This window comes from Taeniopygia guttata, chromosome 35 (assembly GCF_048771995.1).
Source record: "Taeniopygia guttata chromosome 35, bTaeGut7.mat, whole genome shotgun sequence".
NCBI classification, from domain to species: domain Eukaryota; kingdom Metazoa; phylum Chordata; class Aves; order Passeriformes; family Estrildidae; genus Taeniopygia; species Taeniopygia guttata.
The window spans coordinates 1,362,712-1,381,246 of NC_133060.1; the positions used below are offsets into that span (position 1 = coordinate 1,362,712).

Sequence of the window (18,535 nt, forward strand, 5' to 3'; positions counted from 1 at the left end):
GGGGGTCCCAGAGTGATTTTGGGGGTCCCTGGGCGATTTTGGGGGTCCCAGGGGGGATTTTGGGGGTCCCTGGGGGGATTTTGGGGGTCCCAGAGTGATTTTGGGGGTCCCTGGGGGGTTTTGGGGGTCCCTGGGGGGATTTTGAGGGTCCCTGGGGGAATTTTGGGGTTCCAAGGGGGATTTTGGGGGTCCCTGGGGGGATTTTGGGGTTCCAAGGGGGATTTTGGGGGTCCCGGGGGGGATTTTGGGGGTCCCTGGGGGGGATTTTGGGGGTCCCTGGGGGGGGTTTGAGGGGTCCCAGGGGGGTTTTGGGGTTCCAAGGGAGATTTTGGGGGTCCCTGGGGGGGATTTTGGGGGTCCCTGGTGGGATTTGGGGCTCCCTGGGGGATTTTGGGGGGATTTTGGGGGTACCTGGGGGGGTTTGGGGGGGATTTTTGGGGTCCCTGGGGGGTTTGGGGGTATTCGGGGGTCCCGGGGGTGTTTTTGGGGGTCCCAGGGGGGATTTTGGGGTTCCAAGGGGGATTTTGGGGGTCCCTGGTGGGATTTTGGGGGTCCCTGGTGGGATTTTGGGGGTCCCAGAGTGGTTTTGGGGGTTCCAAGGGGGATTTTGGGGGTCCCTGGTGGGATTTGGGGGTCCCTGGGGGGTTTGGGGGGTCCTGGGGGGATTTGGGGGTTCCTGGGGGGATTTTGGGGGTCCCAGGTGGGATTTTGGGGGTCCCAGGTGGGTTTTTGGGGGTCCTAGGGAGATTTTTGGGGGTCCCTGGGGGATTTGGGGGTCCCTGGTTGGATTTTGGGGGTCCCTGAGGGGATTTTGGGGGTCCCAGGGGTGTTTTGGGGGTCCCTGGGGGGATTTTGGGGGTCCCTGGGGGGGGGTTGGGGGGATTTTGGGGGTCCCAGAGTGATTTTGGGGGGATTTTGGGGGTCCCAGGGTGGTTTTGGGGGTCCCAGGTGGGATTTTGGGGGTCCCAGGGGGGTTTTTGGGGGGCTCTGACCCCTCCCCACAGGTGATTTGCTGCGAGGGCAACGCCGGATTCTACGAGGTCGGGTGTCTGAGCACCCCCCTGGAGGGTACGGGACCCCAAATGTGACCCCAAAAGTGACCCCAAAACTGACCCCGGGACCCCAAAACTCACCCCAAAACTGACCCCAAAAATTACCCCAAAAAGTGACCCCAAAAGTGACCCCAAAACTGACCCCAAAAGTGACCCCAAAACTGACCCCAAAACTGACCCCAAAGTGACCCCAAAACTGACCCCGGGACCTCAAAAGAGACCCCAAAAGTCACCCCAAAAATTACCCCAAAAAGTGACCCTGAGACCCCAAAAGTGACCCCAAAACTGACCCCAAAAGTGACCCCAAAAATTACCCCAAAAAGTGACCCCAAAAGTGACCCTGGGACCCCAAAACTGACCCCAAAAAGTGACCCCGGGGACCCCAAAAGTGACCCCAAAAGTCACCCCAAAAATTACCCCAAAAGTGACCCCGGGACCCCAAAACTCACCCCAAAACTGACCCCAAAACTGACCCCAAAAGTGACCCCAAAAGTGACCCCAAAAGTGACCCCAAAAATTATCCCAAAAGTGACCCCGGGACCCCAAAAGTCACCCCAAAAGTCACCCCAAAAGTGACCCCAAAACTGACCCCGGGACCCCAAAACTGACCCCAAAAGTTACCCCAAAAATTACCCCAAAACTGACCCCAAAACTGACCCCAAAAAGTGACCCCGGGACCCCAAAACTGATCCCAAAACTGACCCCAAAAATTACCCAAAAAAGTGACCCTGGGGACCCCAAAAAAGACCCCAAAAGTGACCCCGGGACCCAAAAAATTACCCCAAATGGATCCTGGGACCCCAAATCTGCTCCCAGAACCCCAAAACTGAGCCCAGAACTGAAATTTTGGGGGGTTTTGGGGGTTTTTGGGGTGGGATTTTGGGGGATTTTGGGTTGGATTTTGGGGGTTTTTGGGTTGAATTTTGGGGGATTTTGGGGTGGGATTTTGGGGGGTTTGGGGTTGGATTTTGGGTTGGATTTTGGGTGGGATTTTGGGGTTTTGAGTCAGATTTGGGGGTTTTTGGGGTTGGATTTTGGGGGATTTTGGGGTGGGATTTTTGAGGTTTTTGGGTTGAATTTTGGGGGATTTTGGGGCAGTTTTGGGTTGGATTTTGGGGTTGGATTTTGGGGGGGTTTTGGGGGTTTTGGGGTGGGATTTTGGGAGGTTTTGGGGTTGGATTTTGGGGGATTTTGGGGGGTTTTGGATCGAATTTTGGGTGGGATTTGGGAGGTTTTGGTGTTGGATTTTGGGTGGGATTTTGGGGGGTTTGGGGTTGGATTTTGGGTGGGATTTTGGGGAATTTGGATTTGGGAGGTTTTGGATCGAATTTTGGGTTGGATTTTGGGTGGAATTTTGATGGGTTTTGGGTTGAATTTTGGGTGGGATTTTGGATGTTTTGACTCAGATTTGGGGGTTTTTGGGGTTGGATTTTGGGTGGGATTTTGGGGGTTTTGGGGTTGGATTTTGGGGGTTTTGAGTCAGATTTGGGGGGATTTGGATTTTGGGGGATTTTGGGTTGGATTTGGGGAATTTTGGGGTTGGATTTTGGGTGGGATTTTGGGGGGTTTTGAGTCAGATTTGGGGGTTTTGGGGCTTGGATTTTGGGTGGGATTTGGGAGGTTTTGGGTTGGATTTTGGGGGATTTTGGGTGGGATTTTGGAGGTTTTTGGATTGAATTTTGAAGGATTTTGGGTTGGATTTTAGGGCATTTTGGGGGATTTTGGGGCAGTTTTGGGGTTGGATTTTGGGTGGGATTTTGGGGGGTTTGGATCGAATTTTGGGTGGGATTTTGGGGGGTTTGGGGTTGGATTTTGGGGAATTTTGGGGTTGGATTTTGGGGGGGATTTTGGGGGTTTTGGGGTGGGATTTTGGGAGGTTTTGGGGTTGGATTTTGGGTGGGATTTGGGAGGTTTTGGGTTGGATTTTGGGTGGGATTTTGGGGGATTTTGGGTGGGATTTTGGGGGATTTTGGGTGGGATTTTGGAGGGATTGGGGTTGGATTTTGGGTTGGATTTTGGGTGGGATTTTGGGGGGTTTTGGATCGAATTTTGGGGTTGGATTTTGGGTGGGATTTTGGGGGGTTTTGGATCAAATTTTGGGGTTGGATTTTGGGTGGGATTTGGGGTTGGATTTTGGGTGGGATTTTGGGTGTTTTGAGTCAGATTTGGGGTTTTTTTGGGTTGAATTTTGGGGTGTTTTCTGTCGCATTTTGGGGGGTTTTGTGTTGCTTTTTGTGGGTTTTGGGGTCAGATTTGGGGTTTTTCGAGTCTCCCTCAGCTCTCTGCAGATTTTGGGGGGGGGGGGAGGGGCCGTCGCTGCCCCTCCCCCCCATTTTTGGGGGTCCCAAATCCCGGAGTGACCCCCCCGTGTTCCCCCCCCCCCAGCCGGGTACTCGGTGCTGGGCTGGAACCACCCGGGATTCGGGGGCAGCACCGTGAGTTGGGGGTCCCGGGGGGATTTGGGGGGGTTTGGGGGATTTAGGGGGGTCCTGGGGGGATTTGGGGGGATTTGGGGGGGATTTGGGGGGATTTGGGGGGGATTTGGGGGGGATTTGGGGGGATTTGGGGGGGATTTGGGGGATTTAGGGGGGTCCTGGGGGGATTTGGGGGGGATTTGAGGGGGATTTAGGGGGGATTTGGGGGGATTTGGGGGGGATTTGGGGGTCCCTGGGGAGGATTTGGGGGGGATTTGGGGGGGATTTGGGGGGATTTTTGGGGGTCCCAGGGGGGATTTGGGGGGGATTTGGGGGTCCCAGGGGGGGATTTGGGGGTCCCTGGGGGGGATTTGGGGGTCACAGGGGGGATTTGGGGGGGATTTGGGGGGGCTCAGGGGGGATTTGGGGGGATTTGGGGGGTCCCTGGGGTGATTCGGGGGGATTTGGGGGAGATTTGGGGGGGATTTGGGGAGATTTTGGGGGTCCCTGGGGGGATTTGGGGGTTTTTTGGGGGTCCCAGAGTGGTTTTGGGGGGATTTTGGGGGTCCCAGGGGGGATTTTGGGGTTCCCTGGTGGGATTTTGGGGTTCCAAGGGGGATTTTGGGGGTCACAAAGGGGATTTGGGGGGATTTGGGGGGATTTGGGGGATTTTGGGGGGGATTTGGGGGATTTTGGGGGGGATTTGGGGGGGATTTGAGGGGATTTGGGGGGATTTGGGGGGGATTTGGGGGGGATTTGGGGGGTCCTGGGGGGGTTTTTGGGGGTCCTACGTGGGGATTTGGGGTCCCAGGGGGGATTTGGGGGGATTTTGGGGGGGATTTGGGGGAGATTTGGGGGGATTTGGGGGTCCCTGGGGGGGATTTGGGGGTCCCGGGGGGATTTGGGGGGATTTGGGGGGATTTGGGGGGGATTTGGGGGATTTTGGGGGGATTTGGGGGGATTTGGGGGGTCCTGGATGGATTTTGGGATCCCTGGGGGGATTTTGGGGCGTCCCAGGGGGGATTTGGGGGGGATTTGGGGGGGATTTGGGGGGATTTGGGGAGGATTTGGGGGGATTTGGGGGGATTTGGGGGGGATTTGGGGAAATTTGGGGGGTCCCGGGGGGATTTTGGGGGTCCCACGGGGGATTTGGGGGATTTGGGGGGGATTTGGGGGGATTTGGGGGGGATTTGGGGGGTCCCAGGTGGGATTTTGGGGGTCCCGGGGGGGGTTTTGGGGTTTTTTTGGGTGGATTTTGGTGCTTTTGGGGCGAATTTTTTGGGTTTTTTGGGGTTTTTAAGGGTCCCCGAATTCGGAATTTTTTGGGGGTTTTTTTGGGGTGTCGGGGCGGATTTTGGGGGTCCCAGGTGGGGATTTGGGGGGGTTTTTGGGTGCATTTTGGGTGGATTTTGGTGCATTTTGGTGCATTTTTAATGGATTTTTTGGGGATTTTTTGGGGTTTTTGGGGCTCCCCGAACCCGGAATTTTTTGGGGTTTTTTTTGGGGTGCCGGGGCGGATTTTGGGGGTCCCCCTGACCCCCCCGGCCCCTCCCCAGGGGGTTCCCCTCCCCCAGAGCGAGGCCAATGCCATGGACGTGCTGCTGATTTTGGGGCATTTTTTGGGTTTTTTTTTGGGATTTTTCGGGTTTTTGGGGGTCCCAAACCCGGAATTTTTTGGGGTTTTTTTTGGGGTGTCGGGGCAGATTTTGGGGGTCCCAGGGGGGATTTTGGGGGGTCCCAGGAGGGTTTTGGGGTTTTTTTTGGGTGTATTTGGGTGGATTTTGGTGCATTTTTTGAGTTTTTTTTGGGATTTTTGGGGTTTTTGGGGTTCCCGAATCCGGAATTTTTTGGGGTTTTTTTTGGGGTGCCGGGGCGGATTTTGGGGGTCCCAGGGGGGGATTTTGGTGCAATTTTTGGGTGGATTTTTTTGCATTTTGGGTGGATTTTGGTGCATTTTGGGTGGATTTTGGTGCATTTTTTGATGGATTTTTTGGGTTTTTTGGGGTTTTTGGGGGTCCCCGAACCCGGAATTTTTTGGGGTTTTTTTTGGGGTGTCGGGGCAGATTTTGGGGGGTCCCAGGGGGGGATTTTGGGGGTTTTTTGCGTGGATTTTGGTGCATTTTGGGTGGATTTTGGTGCATTTTGGGTGGATTTTGGTGCATTTTTGGGTTTTTTTTGCTGTTTTTTGGGGTTTTTGGGGGTCCCCGAACCCGGAATTTTTTGGGGTTTTTTTTGGGGTGTCGGGGCGGATTTTGGGGGTCCCCCTGACCCCCCTGGACCCTCCCCAGGGGGTTCCCCTCCCCCAGAGCGAGGCCAATGCCATGGACGTGCTGCTGATTTTGGGGCATTTTTTGGGTTTTTTTTGGGGGTCCCCAAACCCGGAATTTTTTGGGGTTTTTTTGGGGTGTCGGGGCAGATTTTGGGGGGTCCTGGGGGGGATTTGTGGGGTCCCATGGGAGGATTTGGGGGGGTTTTTGGGTGGATTTTGGTGCATTTTGGGTGGATTTTGGTGCATTTTGGGTACATTTTGGTGCATTTTTTTGGGGATTTTTGGGGTTTTTGGGGGTCCCCGAACCCGGAATTTTTTGGGGTTTTTTTTGGGGTGTTGGGGCGGATTTTGGGGGGTCCCAGGGGGGATTTGGGGTTTTTTTGGGTGTATTTTGGTGCATTTGGGGTGGATTTTGGTGCATTTTGGGTGGATTTTGGTGCATTTTTTGAGGTTTTTTTTGGGTTTTTTGGGGTTTTTGGGGCTCCCCGAACCCGGAATTTTTTGGGGTTTTTTTTGGGGTGTCGGGGCGGATTTTGGGGGGTCCCAGGGGGGATTTTGGGGTTTTTTGGGTGCATTTTGGTGCATTTTGGGTGGATTTTGGGTGTATTTTTGGGGGTTATTTTGCTGTTTTTTGGGGTTTTTGGGGCTCCCCGAACCCGGAATTTTTTGGGGGTTTTTTTGGGGTGCCGGGGCAGATTTTGGGGGTCCCCCTGACCCCCCCGGCCCCTCCCCAGGGGGTTCCCCTCCCCCAGAGCGAGGCCAATGCCATGGACGTGCTGCTGATTTTGGGGCATTTTTGGGGTTTTTTTTGGGGTTTTTGGGGTTTTTGGGGGTTTCTGGTTATGGGGTTTTTTTTGGGGTGTCGGGGCAGATTTTGGGGGGTCCCAGGGGCGATTTTGGGGGTCCCAGGGGGGTTTTTGGGGGGGTCCTGGGTGGATTTTTGAGGGTCCCAGGGGGGATTTTGGTGCATTTTTTGGGGTTTTTTTGCTGTTTTTTGGGGTTTTTGGGGGTCCCCGAACCCGGAATTTTTTGGGGTTTTTTTTGGGGTGTCGGGGCGGATTTTGGGGGTCCCCCTGACCCCCCCGGCCCCTCCCCAGGGGGTTCCCCTCCCCCAGAGCGAGGCCAATGCCATGGACGTGCTGCTGATTTTGGTGCATTTTTTGGGGGATTTTTGGGTTTTTGGGGCTCCCCGAACCCGGAATTTTTTGGGGTTTTTTTTGGGGTGTCGTTGCGGATTTTGGGGGGTCCCAGGGGGGGATTTTGGGGGTCCCGGGGGGGTTTTGAGGGGTTTTTTAGGTGCATTTTGGTGCATTTTTTATGGATTTTTTGGGGTTTTTTTTGGTTTTTTGGGGTTTTTGGGGCTCCCCGAACCCGGAATTTTTTGGGGTTTTTTTTGGGGTGTCGGGGCAGAATTTGGGGGGTCCCAGGGGGGGATTTTGGGGGTCCCAGGGAGGGATTTTGGGGGTGTTTTTGGGTGGATTTTGGTGCATTTTGCGTGGATTTTGGTGCATTTTTTGGGGGATTTTTTGGGATTTTTGGGGTTTTTGGGGCTCCCCGAACCCGGAATTTTTTTGGGTTTTTTTTGGGGTGTCGGGGCAGATTTTGGGGGTCCCAGGTGGGGATTTGGGGGGGGTTTTGGGTGCATTTTGGTGCATTTTGGGTGGATTTTGGTGCATTTTTTGAGGTTTTTTTTGGTTTTTTTGGGGTTTTTGGGGGTCCCCGAACCCCGAATTTTTTGGGTTTTTTTTTGGGGTGTCGGGGCAGATTTTGGGGGTTTTTTTGGGTGGATTTTGGTGCATTTTGGGGGTTTTTTGGGTGCATTTTGGGTGCATTTTGCTGCATTTTTTATGGATTTTTTGGGGTTTTTTTTGGGTTTTTTGGGGTTTTTGGGGCTCCCCGAACCCGGAATTTTTTGGGGTTTTTTTTGGGGTGCCGGGGCAGATTTTGGGGGTCCCCCTGACCCCCCCGGCCCCTCCCCAGGGGGTTCCCCTCCCCCAGAGCGAGGCCAATGCCATGGACGTGCTGCTGATTTTGGGGCATTTTTTGGGGGATTTTTTGGGGTTTTTTTGGGTTTTTGGGGCTCCCCGAACCCGGAATTTTTTGGGGTTTTTTTTGGGGTGTCGGGGCGGATTTTGGGGGTCCCAGGGGGGATTTTGGGGGTCCCAGGGGGGGATTTTGGGTTTTTTTGGGTGGATTTTGGTGCATTTTGGGTGGATTTTGGTGCATTTTGGGTGCATTTGGGTGCATTTTGGGTGCATTTTTTGAGGTTTTTTTTTGGTTTTTTGGGGTTTTTGGGGCTCCCCGAACCCGGAATTTTTTGGGGTTTTTTTTGGGGTGTCGGGGCGGATTTTGGGGGGTCCCAGGGCAGAATTTTTGGGTGTTTTGGGTGCATTTTGGTGGATTTTGGTGCATTTTTTATGGATTTTTTGGGGTTTTTTTTGGTTTTTTGGGGTTTTTGGGGCTCCCCGAACCCGGAATTTTTTGGGGGTTTTTTTGGGGTGTCGGGGCGGATTTTGGGGGTCCCAGGGGGGGATTTGGGGGGTCCCAGGGGGAATTTTGGAGTATTTTTGGGTGGATTTTGGTGCATTTTTTGGGGTTTTTTTTGGTTTTTTGGGGTTTTTGGGGCTCCCCGAACCCGGAATTTTTTGGGGTTTTTTTTGGGGTGCCGGGGCAGATTTTGGGGGGTCCCCCTGACCCCCCCGGCCCCTCCCCAGGGGGTTCCCCTCCCCCAGAGCGAGGCCAATGCCATGGACGTGCTGCTGATTTTGGGGCATTTTTGGGGTTTTTTTTGGGATTTTTGGGGTTTTGGGGCTCCCCGAACCCGGAATTTTTTGGGGTTTTTTTTGGGGTGTCGGGGCAGATTTTGGGGGTCCCAGGGGGGGATTTGGGGGGTCCCGGGGGGGGGGATTTGGGGGTTTTTTAGGTGCATTTTGCTGCATTTTGGTGTTTTTGGGGCAAATTTTTTGGGGTTTTTTGGGGTTTTTGGGGGTCCCCGAACCCGGAATTTTTTGGGGTTTTTTTTGGGGTGTCGGGGCAGATTTTGGGGGGTCCCGGGGGGGGATTTTGGGGGTCCCAGGGGGGGATTTTGGGGTTTTTTGGGTGCATTTTGGTGCATTTTTTGGGGGTTTTTTTGGGTTTTTTGGGGTTTTTGGGGGTCCCCGAACCCGGAATTTTTTGGGGTTTTTTTTGGGGTGTCGGGGCAGATTTTGGGGGTCCCAGGGGGGTTTGGGGTTTTTTTGGGGTTTTTTTTGGGTGTATTTGGGTGGATTTTGGTGCATTTTGGGTACATTTTGGTGCATTTTTTTGGGATTTTTGGGGTTTTTGGGGGTCCCCGAACCCGGAATTTTTTGGGGTTTTTTTTGGGGTGTCGGGGCAGATTTTGGGGGTCCCCCTGACCCCCCCGGCCCCTCCCCAGGGGGTTCCCCTCCCCCAGAGCGAGGCCAATGCCATGGACGTGCTGCTGATTTTGGTCCATTTTTTGGGGGATTTTTTAGGATTTTTGGGGTTTTTGGGGGTTTCTGGTTTTGGGGTTTTTTCTGGGGTGTCGGGGCAGATTTTGGGGGGTCCCAGGGGGGGATTTTGGGGGTCCCAGGGGGGTTTTTGGAGGGGTCCTGGGTGGATTTTTGGGGGTCCCAGGGGGGATTTTGGTGCATTTTTTGGGGATTTTTTGGGGTTTTTGGGGCTCCCCGAACCCGGAATTTTTTGGGGTTTTTTTTGGGGTGTCGGGGCGGATTTTGGGGGTCCCCCTGACCCCCCCGGCCCCTCCCCAGGGGGTTCCCCTCCCCCAGAGCGAGGCCAATGCCATGGACGTGCTGCTGATTTTGGGGGTTTTTTTGGGGGATTTTTTTGGTTTTTTGGGTTTTTTGGGGCTCTCCAAACCCGGAATTTTTTGGGGTTTTTTTTGGGGTGTCGGGGCAGATTTTGGGGGGTCCCAGGGGGGGATTTTGGGGATCCCAGGGGGAATTTTTGGGTTTTTTAGGTGCATTTTTATGGATTTTTTGGGGTTTTTTTTGGGATTTTGGGGGTTTTTGGGGCTCCCCGAACCCGGAATTTTTTGGGTTTTTTTTTGGGGTGCCGGGGCAGATTTTGGGGGTCCCCCTGACCCCCCCGGCCCCTCCCCAGGGGGTTCCCCTCCCCCAGAGCGAGGCCAATGCCATGGACGTGGTGATTCGCTTCGCGCTGCAGCGGCTCCGCTTCGCCCCCCCCAACATCGTCCTGTACGCCTGGTCCATCGGGGGCTTCACTGGTACGGACTGGGAGCACTGGGAGGGACTGGGAGGGACTGGGAGGGGATTGGGAGGGGATTAGAGGTCACTGGGAGGGGATTTGGGGGCACTGGGACGGACTGGGAGGGAACTGGGAGGGGGTTGGGGGGGACTGGGGGGAGATTTGGGGGGGACTGGGAGGGACTGGGATGGACTGGGAGGGACTGGGAGAGGATTTTGGGGGGATTGGGGGGGACTGGGAGGGGATTGGGGGGGACTGGGAGGGACTGGGAGGGACTGGGGGATACTGGGAGGGGTTTGGGGGGGACTGGGAGGGACTGGGATTAACTGGGAATGGACTGAGAGGGACTGGGAGGGGATTTTGGGGGATTGGGGGGGACTGGGAGGGACTGGGATTAACTGGGACGGACTGGGAGGGACTGGGAGGGGATTGGGGGGAATTGGGAGGGAACTGGTTTATACTGGGAGGGGACTGGGAGCACTGGGATTAACTGGGAGGGGACTGGGGGGGACTGGGAGGGACTGGGAGGGACTGGGAGGGACTGGGAGGGACTGGGAGGGACTGGGAGCACTGGGAGGGACTGGGAGGGACTGGGAGGGACTGGGAGGGACTGGGAGGGACTGGGAGGGGATTGGGGGGGATTTTGGGGCGATTGGGGGGGACTGGGAGGGGACTGGGATGGACTGGGACGGACTGGGAGAGGGGCTGGGGGGGACTGGGAGGGACTGGGAGGGAAATGGTTTATACTGGGATGGGACTGGGAGGGCACTGGGAGGGACTGGGATTAACTGGGAATGGACTGGGAGCACTGGGAGGGGATTGGGAGGGGATTGGGGGTCACTGGGATGGACTGGGAGGGAGTGGGGGATACTGGGAGGGACTGGGAGGGGATTTTGGGGGGATTGGGAGGGACTGGGATTAACTGGGAGGGGATTGGGAGGGACTGGGAGGGGATTGGGAGGGGATTTTGGGGGGATTGGGGGGGACTGGGAGGGACTGGGAGGGACTGGGAGGGGACTGGGTTATACTGGGAGGGACTGGGAGGGACTGGGAGGGGCTGGGAGGGACTGGGAGGGGATTGGGGGGGGACTGGGAGGGACTGGGAGGGACTGGGAGGGGGTTGGGGGGCACTGGGAGGGACTGGGAGGGGATTTTGGGGGGATTGGGGGCACTGGGATATACTGGGAGGGGATTTGGGGGGTCTGGGAGGGACTGGGAGGGACTGGGAGGGACTGGGAGGGACTGGGAGGGGATTCTGGGGGGATTGGGAGTTACTGGGAGGCACTGGGAGGGTAGTTTGGGGGGACTGGGACGGACTGGGATTAACTGGGAATGGACTGGGAGAGACTGGGGGATACTGGGAGGGACTGGGGGGCACTGGGAGGGACTGGGAGGGACTGGGAGGGGATTTTGGGGGGATTGGGGGTCATTTGGGGGGCACTGGAGAGGACTGGGGGGGACTGGGAGGGAACTGGGATATACTGGGGGTCTCCCGCAGCCACCTGGGCCGCCATGTCCTACCCCGAGCTCGGGGGTCCCCATCCCCATTTCGGGGGTCCCCATCCCCATTTCGGGGGTCCCTCTCCCCATTTCGGGGGTCCCCATCCCCATTTTGGGGGTCCCCATCCCCATTTCGGGGGTCCCCATCCCCATTTTTGGGGTCCCCATCCCCATTTTGGGGGTCCCCATCCCCATTTTTGGGGTCCCCATCCCCATTTTGGGGTCCCCATCCCCATTTCGGGGGTCCCCATCCCCATTTTTGGGGTCCCCATCCCCATTTCGGGGGTCCCCATCCCCATTTCGGGGGTCCCCATCCCCATTTTTGGGGTCCCCATCCCCATTTCGGGGGTCCCCATCCCCATTTCGGGGGTCCCCATCCCCATTTTGGGGTCCCCATCCCCATTTCGGGGGTCCCTCTCCCCATTTTTGGGGTCCCCATCCCCATTTCGGGGGTCCCCATCCCCATTTTTGGGGTCCCCATCCCCATTTTGGGGGTCCCCATCCCCATTTCGGGGGTCCTCTCCCCATTTTGGGGGTCCCTCTCCCCATTTTGGGGGTCCCCATCCCCATTTCGGGGGTCCCCATCCCCATTTCGGGGGTCCCCATCCCCATTTCGGGGGTCCCTCTCCCCATTTCGGGGGTCCCCATCCCCATTTCGGGGGTCTCTCCCCATTTCGGGGGTCCCCATCCCCATTTCGGGGTCCCTCTCCCCATTTCGGGGGTCCCCATCCCCATTTTTGGGGTCCCCATCCCCATTTCGGGGGTCCCCATCCCCATTTCGGGGGTCCCCATCCCCATTTCGGGGGTCCCCATCCCCATTTTTGGGGGTCCCCATCCCCATTTTGGGGGTCTCCATCCCCATTTCGGGGGTCCCCATCCCCATTTCTGGGTCCCTCTCCCCATTTTGGGGTCCCCATCCCCATTTCGGGGGTCCCCATCCCCATTTCGGGGGTCTCCCGCAGCCACCTGGGCCGCCATGTCCTACCCCGAGCTCGGGGGTCTCGTCCTCGACGCCTCTTTCGACGATCTCGTCCCGCTGGCGCTGAAGGTGCTGCCCCACAGCTGGCGTGAGTGCCCCGAAAAACCCCAAAATCACCCCAAAAACTGACCAAAACCAGCCCAAAAACAGCCCTAAAACAGCCCAAAACAAACACCCCAAAAACAGACCAAAAACAGACCAAAAACACCTCAAAAACACCCCGAAATCCCCCAAAATCACCCCAAAAACAGCCCAAAAACAGCCCCAAAACAGCCCTAAAACAGACACCACAAAAACAGCCCAAAATCCCCCCAAAAACAGCCCAAAATCCCCCCAAAAACCCTCAAAAACCAAAAAAATATCCCCAAAAACACCCTAAAAACACCCCAAAAACAAATGCCACAAAAACAGCCCCAAAACACCCCAAAAACCCAAAAAACGCCCTCAAAAACAGCCCCAAAACAAATACCACAAAAACAGCCCAAAAATCCAAAAAAAACCCACAAAAACACCCCAAAATCCCCCCAAAAACACCCGAAAAACAGCCCAAAAACAAGCACCCCAAAAACAGCCCAAAAACCCCAAAAAAACCCCGCAAAAACAAAAAAAAAAAAGCCCAAAACCAGCCCAAAAACACCCCAAAACCACTCCAAAATCCCCCAAAATCACCCCAAAAACAGCCCCAGAACACAGAAAAAACAGAAAACCCAAAGAACCGAGAAAAAATCCCCCAAAAATCCCAAAAAACACCCCAAAAACCCCCAAAATCACCCCAAAAACAGACCCAGAACACGAAAAAAACAAAAAACACAAAGAACTGAGAAAAAATTCCCCAAAAATCCCAAAAAAACACCCCAAAAACAGCCCCAAAACACGAAAAAACCAAAAAACCCAAAGAACCGAGAAAAAAATCCCCCAAAATTCCCCAAACTCCTCAAAAATCCCCAAAAATCCCCCAAAAACCCAAAAAATGCCCAGAAACCCCAAAATCCCCCCAAAACCTCCAAAATCCCCCCGAAACCTCCAAAAATCCCACAAAAACTTCCCCAAAAACCTCCAAACCCCCCCAAAAATCCCACAATCCCTCAAAATTCCCCAAATATCCTTAAAAACTCCCCAAAACCCCTCAAAAAAAACCCAAAAAAATCCCCCAAAACCCCAAAAAATCCCCAAAAAACCCAAAAATCCCCCAAAAATCCCCCAAAACTTCCAAAATCCCCCCCAAACCCCACAAAAATCCCCAAAAAACCCAAAAAATCCCCCAAAACCCCCCCAAAATTCCCCCAAAAATCTCTTTTTAGGGGACCTGGTGACGCAGACGGTTCGGGAGCACCTGAACCTCAACAACGCCGAGCAGCTCTGCAGGTGGGACCCCAAAATCCCCCAAATTCACCCCAAAATTCCCAAATTCCCCCAAATTTCCCCAATTCCACCTGACATTCCCTAAATTCCACCTAAAATCACCCAAAATCCCCCCAAAAAAATCCTCCAAAATCCCCCAAATTCCACCTGAAATTCCATAAATTCTACCTAAAATCACCCAAAATCCCAAAAAATTCCCCCAAAATTTCCCAAATTCACTCAAGATTTCCCAAATTCCACCTGAAATTCCCTAAATTCCGCCTAAAATCACCCAAAATCCCAAAAAATTCCCCCAAAATCCCCCAAATTCACCCAAAATCCCTCAAATTCCACCCAAGATTTTGCAAATTCCACCTAAATTCACCCAAAATCCCCAAAAATTCCCCCAAATTCACTCAAGGTTTCCCAAATTCCACCTAAAATTCCCTAAATTCCGCCTCAAATCACCCAAATTCCATCCAAAATCTAAAAAAATTTCCCCAAAATCTCCCAAATTCACCCCAAATTCCCTAAAATCCCCCTAAAATTCCTACAAAATCCCCCAAATTCCCCTAAAAATCCCAAAAATCCACTAAAAATCCACTAAAAATCCAAACAATCCTCCCAATCCCCCAAAAATTCCCCAAAAATCCCCAAAAATCCCCAAAAATCCCCCAAAAATCAAAAAAAAATCCCCCGAATTCCCCCCAAAATTGTCCCAAATCCCCTAAAAATCCCCCAGAAATCAAAAAAAATCCCCCAAATTCCCCCCAAAATTTCCCCAAATCCCCTAAAAATCCCCTAAAAATCCCCAAAAAATCATAAAAAATCCCCCGAATTTCCCCCAAAATTGCCCCAAATCCCCTAAAAATCCCCCAAAATCCCCCAAAATCCCCCCAAAATTCCCCCCCAGGTATCAGGGCCCCGTGCTGCTGGTGAGGAGGACGAAGGACGAGATCATCACCACCACGTGAGACCCCCAAAAACCCCCCGGGGACCCCCAAAAAAACCCACCTGGGACCCCCCAAAAAATCCCACCTGGGACCCCCAAAAAACCCACCTGGGACCCCCAAAAAATCCCCCTTGGGACCCCCAAAAAACCCACCTGGGACCCCCAAAAAACCCACCTGGGACCCCCCAAAAAAACCCACCTGGGACCCCCAAAAAACCCACCTGGGACCCCCCAAAAAATCCCAACTGGGACCCCCAAAAAAACCCACAGGGGACCCCCAAAAAAACCCACCTGGGACCCCCAAAAAACCCACCTGGGACCCCCCAAAAAACCCCCCGGGGACCCCCCAAAAATCCCACCTGGGACCCCCAAAAAACCCACCTGGGACCCCCAAAAACCCACCTGGGACCCCCAAAAAACCCCACCTGGGACCCCCAAAAAAACCCAACTGGGACCCCCAAAAAACCCACCGGGGACCCCCCCAAAAAACCCACCTGGGACCCCCAAAAAAACCCACCAGGGACCCCCAAAAAATCCCACCTGGGACCCCCCAAAAAAATCCCACCTGGGACCCCCAAAAAAACCTTTTGGGACCCCCAAAAAAACCCAACTGGGACCCCCAAAAATCCCACCTGGGACCCCCAAACCCCTCCCAGGACCCCCAAATCCCCCCCAGGACCCCCCAAAACCGCCCCCAGGGACCCCCCAAAACCCCCCCAGGGACCCCAAAACCCCCCCAGGGACCCCCAAAAAAACCCACCTGGGACCCCCAAATCCCTCTGGGGACCCCCCAAATCCCCCCTGGGACACCCTAAACCCCCCAGGGACCCCCCAAATCCCCCCTGGGACCCCCCAAATCCCCCTGGGGACCCCCCAAAATTCCCCCAAGACCCCCCAAACCCCTTTGGGGACACCCCAAACCCCCCCTGGGCACTCCCAAATCCCCCCAGGACCCCCCAAACCCCACCCAGGACCCCCAAACCCCCCCAGGGACCCCCCAAACCCCCCCAGGACCCCCCAAAACCCCTCTGGGGACCCCCAAAACCCCCCTGGGACCCCCCAAACCCCCCCAGGGACCCCCCAAACCCCTCTGGGGACCCCCCAAAACCCCCCCTGAACACCCCAAAACCCCCCTGGGCAGCCCCAAACCCCACCCAGGACCCCCCAAAACCCCCTGGGGACCCCCTAAAACCACTCTGGGACCCCCCAAACCCCCCCCAGGACCCCCCAAACCCCTCTGGGGACACCCCAAAAACCCCCCTGGGCACTCCCAAATCCCCCCAGGACCCCCCAAAACCCCCCCAGGGACCCCCAAAATTCCCCCAGGACCCCCCAAATCCCTCTGGGGACCCCCCAAAATTCCCCCAGGACGCCCCCAAAACCCCCCAGAGCCCCCCAAAATCCCCGCAGGGTCCCCGATGACATCGCCTCCAACCGCGGCAACGACCTCCTGCTGAAACTGCTGCAGCACCGGTGGGTGGGGAGGGGGATTTGGGGGGGTTTTGGGGGGTCCTGGGGGGGATTTGGGGGGTCCTGGGGGGGTTTGGGGGGTCCTGGGGGGGGTTTGGGGGGTCCTGGGGGGGGGTTGGGGGGTCCCCAGGTGGGTTTGGAGGGGATTTGGGGGGTCCTGGGGGGGTTTGGGGGGTCCCCAGAGGGGTTTTGGGGGGTCCCCAGAGGGATTTGGGGGGTCCTGGGGGGGTTTTGGGGGTCCCCAGGTGGGTTTGGAGGGGATTTGGGGGGTCCTGGGGGGGATTTGGGGGGTCCTGGGGGGGTTTTGGGGGTCCCCAGGTGGGTTTGGAGGGGATTTGGGGATCCCTGGGGGGGGGGTTGGGGGGTCCCAGGGGGGTTTTGGGGGGTCCTGGGGGTGTTTGGGGGGTCCTGGGGGGGTTTTAGGGGGTCCCCAGGTGGGTTTGGAGGGGGTTTTGGGGGGTCTTGGGGAGATTTTGGGGATCCCTGGGGGGGTTTTGGGGGTCCCTGGGGAGATTTGAGGGGTCCCCAGGGGGGATTTGGGGGGTCCTGGGGGGATTTGGGGGTCCTGGGGGGGTTTTGGGGGGTCCTGGGGGGAATTTTGGGGGTCCCGGGGGGGGTTTGGGGGGTCCCGGGGGGGTTTTGGGGGGTCCTGGGAGGGGTTTTGGGGTCACTGGGGGGGTTTGGGGGGTCCTGGGGGAGTTCTGGGGGGTCCTGGGGGGACTTTGGGGGGTCCCCAGGTGGGTTTGGAGGGGATTTGGGGGGTCTTGGGGGGGTTTTGGGGGGTCCTGAGGGGAGTTTTGGGGGGTCCTGGGGGGTTTTGGGGGGTCCTGAGGGGGTTTTGGGGGGTCCTGGGGGGGGTCTGGGGGGTCCTGGGGGGGTTTGAGGGATCCCCAGGAGAGTTTTGGGGATCTTGGGGGGGTCCTGGGGGGGTTTGGGGGTCCTGGGTGGGGTTTGGGGGTCCCTGGGGGACTTCTGGGGGGTCCTGGGGGGGTTTGGGGGGCCCCAGGGGGGATTTGGGGGGTCCTGGGGGGGGTTTTGGGGGGTCCTGGGGGGACTTTGGGGGGTCCCCAGGTGGGTTTGGAGGGGGTTTTTGGGGTCCCCAGGTGGTTTTAGGGGTCCCCAGGTGATTTTTGGGGTCCCCAGGTGGTTTTAGGGGTCCCCAGGTGGTTTTTGGGGGTCCCTGGAATGTTTTTGGGGGTCCCCAGGTGGTTTTTGGGGTCCCCAGGTGAGGTTTGGGGGTCCCCAGGTGGTTTTTGGGGGTCCCCAGGTGCATTTTGGGGGTCCCCAAGTGTTTTTTGGGGGTCCCCAGGTGGTTTTTGGGGGTCCCGGGGATGTTTTTGGGGGTCCCTGAGGGTCTCTGACCCCCCATTTCTCCCCCCCAGGTACCCCAAAATCGTGGTGGGGGAGGGGCTGGAGGTGGTTCGGGAGTGGCTGGAGGCGGCGACCCCCGAGGAGGAGAGTGAGTGACCCCCAAAATTTGGGTGTGACCCCCCAAATTCGGGTCTGGGACCCCCAAAATTCGGGGGAGACCCCCCCCTAAATTCTGGGTGCAAATTCCCCCCAAATTCGGGTCTAAACCCCCAAAAATTTGGGTCTGAATCCCCCAAATTTCGGGTCTGAACAACCCCAAAATTTGGGTCTGAACCCCCCAAATTCTGGCTGAGACCCCCCCCCTAAATTCGGACTGTGATCCCCCCCAAATTCGGGTCTGAACCCCCCAAAATTTGGGTCTGAGCCCCCAAAAATTTGGGTCTGAACCCCCCCAAAATTCGGCTCTGAACCCCCCAAAATTTGGGTCTGAGCCCCCCCAAAATGTGGGTCTGAACCCCCCAAAATTCGGGTCTGAACCCCCAAAAATTTGGGTCTGACCCCCCAAAATTTCGGTCTGAACCCCCCCAAAATTTGGGTCTGAACCCCCGAAATTTGGGTCTGAACCCCCCCAAAATTTGGGTCTGAGCCCCCCAAAATTCGGGTCTGAACCCCCCAAAATTGGGCTGTGACCCCCAAATTTGGGTCTGAACCCCCCAAATTTGGGTCTGAACCCCCCAAAATTTGGGTCTGAGACCCCCAAAATTCGGGGGAGACCCCCCCCTAAATTCTGGGTGCGAATCACCCCCAAATTCGGGTCTGAACCCCCCAAAATTTGGGTCTGAGCCACCCAAATTTGGGTCTGAGCCCCCCAAAATTCGGGTCTGAACCCCCCAAAATTTGGGTCTGACCCCCCCAAATTCGTGTCTGAACCCCCCCAAATTTGGGTCTGAACCCCCCAAAAATCGGGGGAGACCCCCCTTGAATTCTGGGTGCAAATCCCCCCCAAATTCGGGTCTGAGC

The 18,535-nt window shown here is 56.2% G+C and overlaps 1 protein-coding gene across 1 annotated transcript in view; it reads left to right on the plus strand.

Annotated features, from left to right (window-relative positions):
- ABHD16A (abhydrolase domain containing 16A, phospholipase) overlaps window positions 1-18,535 on the plus strand; it is a 37,418-nt gene that overhangs the window by 15,160 nt on the left and 3,723 nt on the right. Inside the window, exons 10-17 of the mRNA XM_072921078.1 lie at window positions 1,005-1,068; window positions 3,438-3,487; window positions 9,858-9,981; window positions 12,425-12,529; window positions 13,743-13,806; window positions 14,696-14,752; window positions 16,145-16,207; window positions 17,587-17,663. Of these exons, the coding sequence (XP_072777179.1) occupies window positions 1,005-1,068; window positions 3,438-3,487; window positions 9,858-9,981; window positions 12,425-12,529; window positions 13,743-13,806; window positions 14,696-14,752; window positions 16,145-16,207; window positions 17,587-17,663 (604 nt within the window). The remainder of the gene's footprint in view (window positions 1-1,004; window positions 1,069-3,437; window positions 3,488-9,857; window positions 9,982-12,424; window positions 12,530-13,742; window positions 13,807-14,695; window positions 14,753-16,144; window positions 16,208-17,586; window positions 17,664-18,535) is intronic.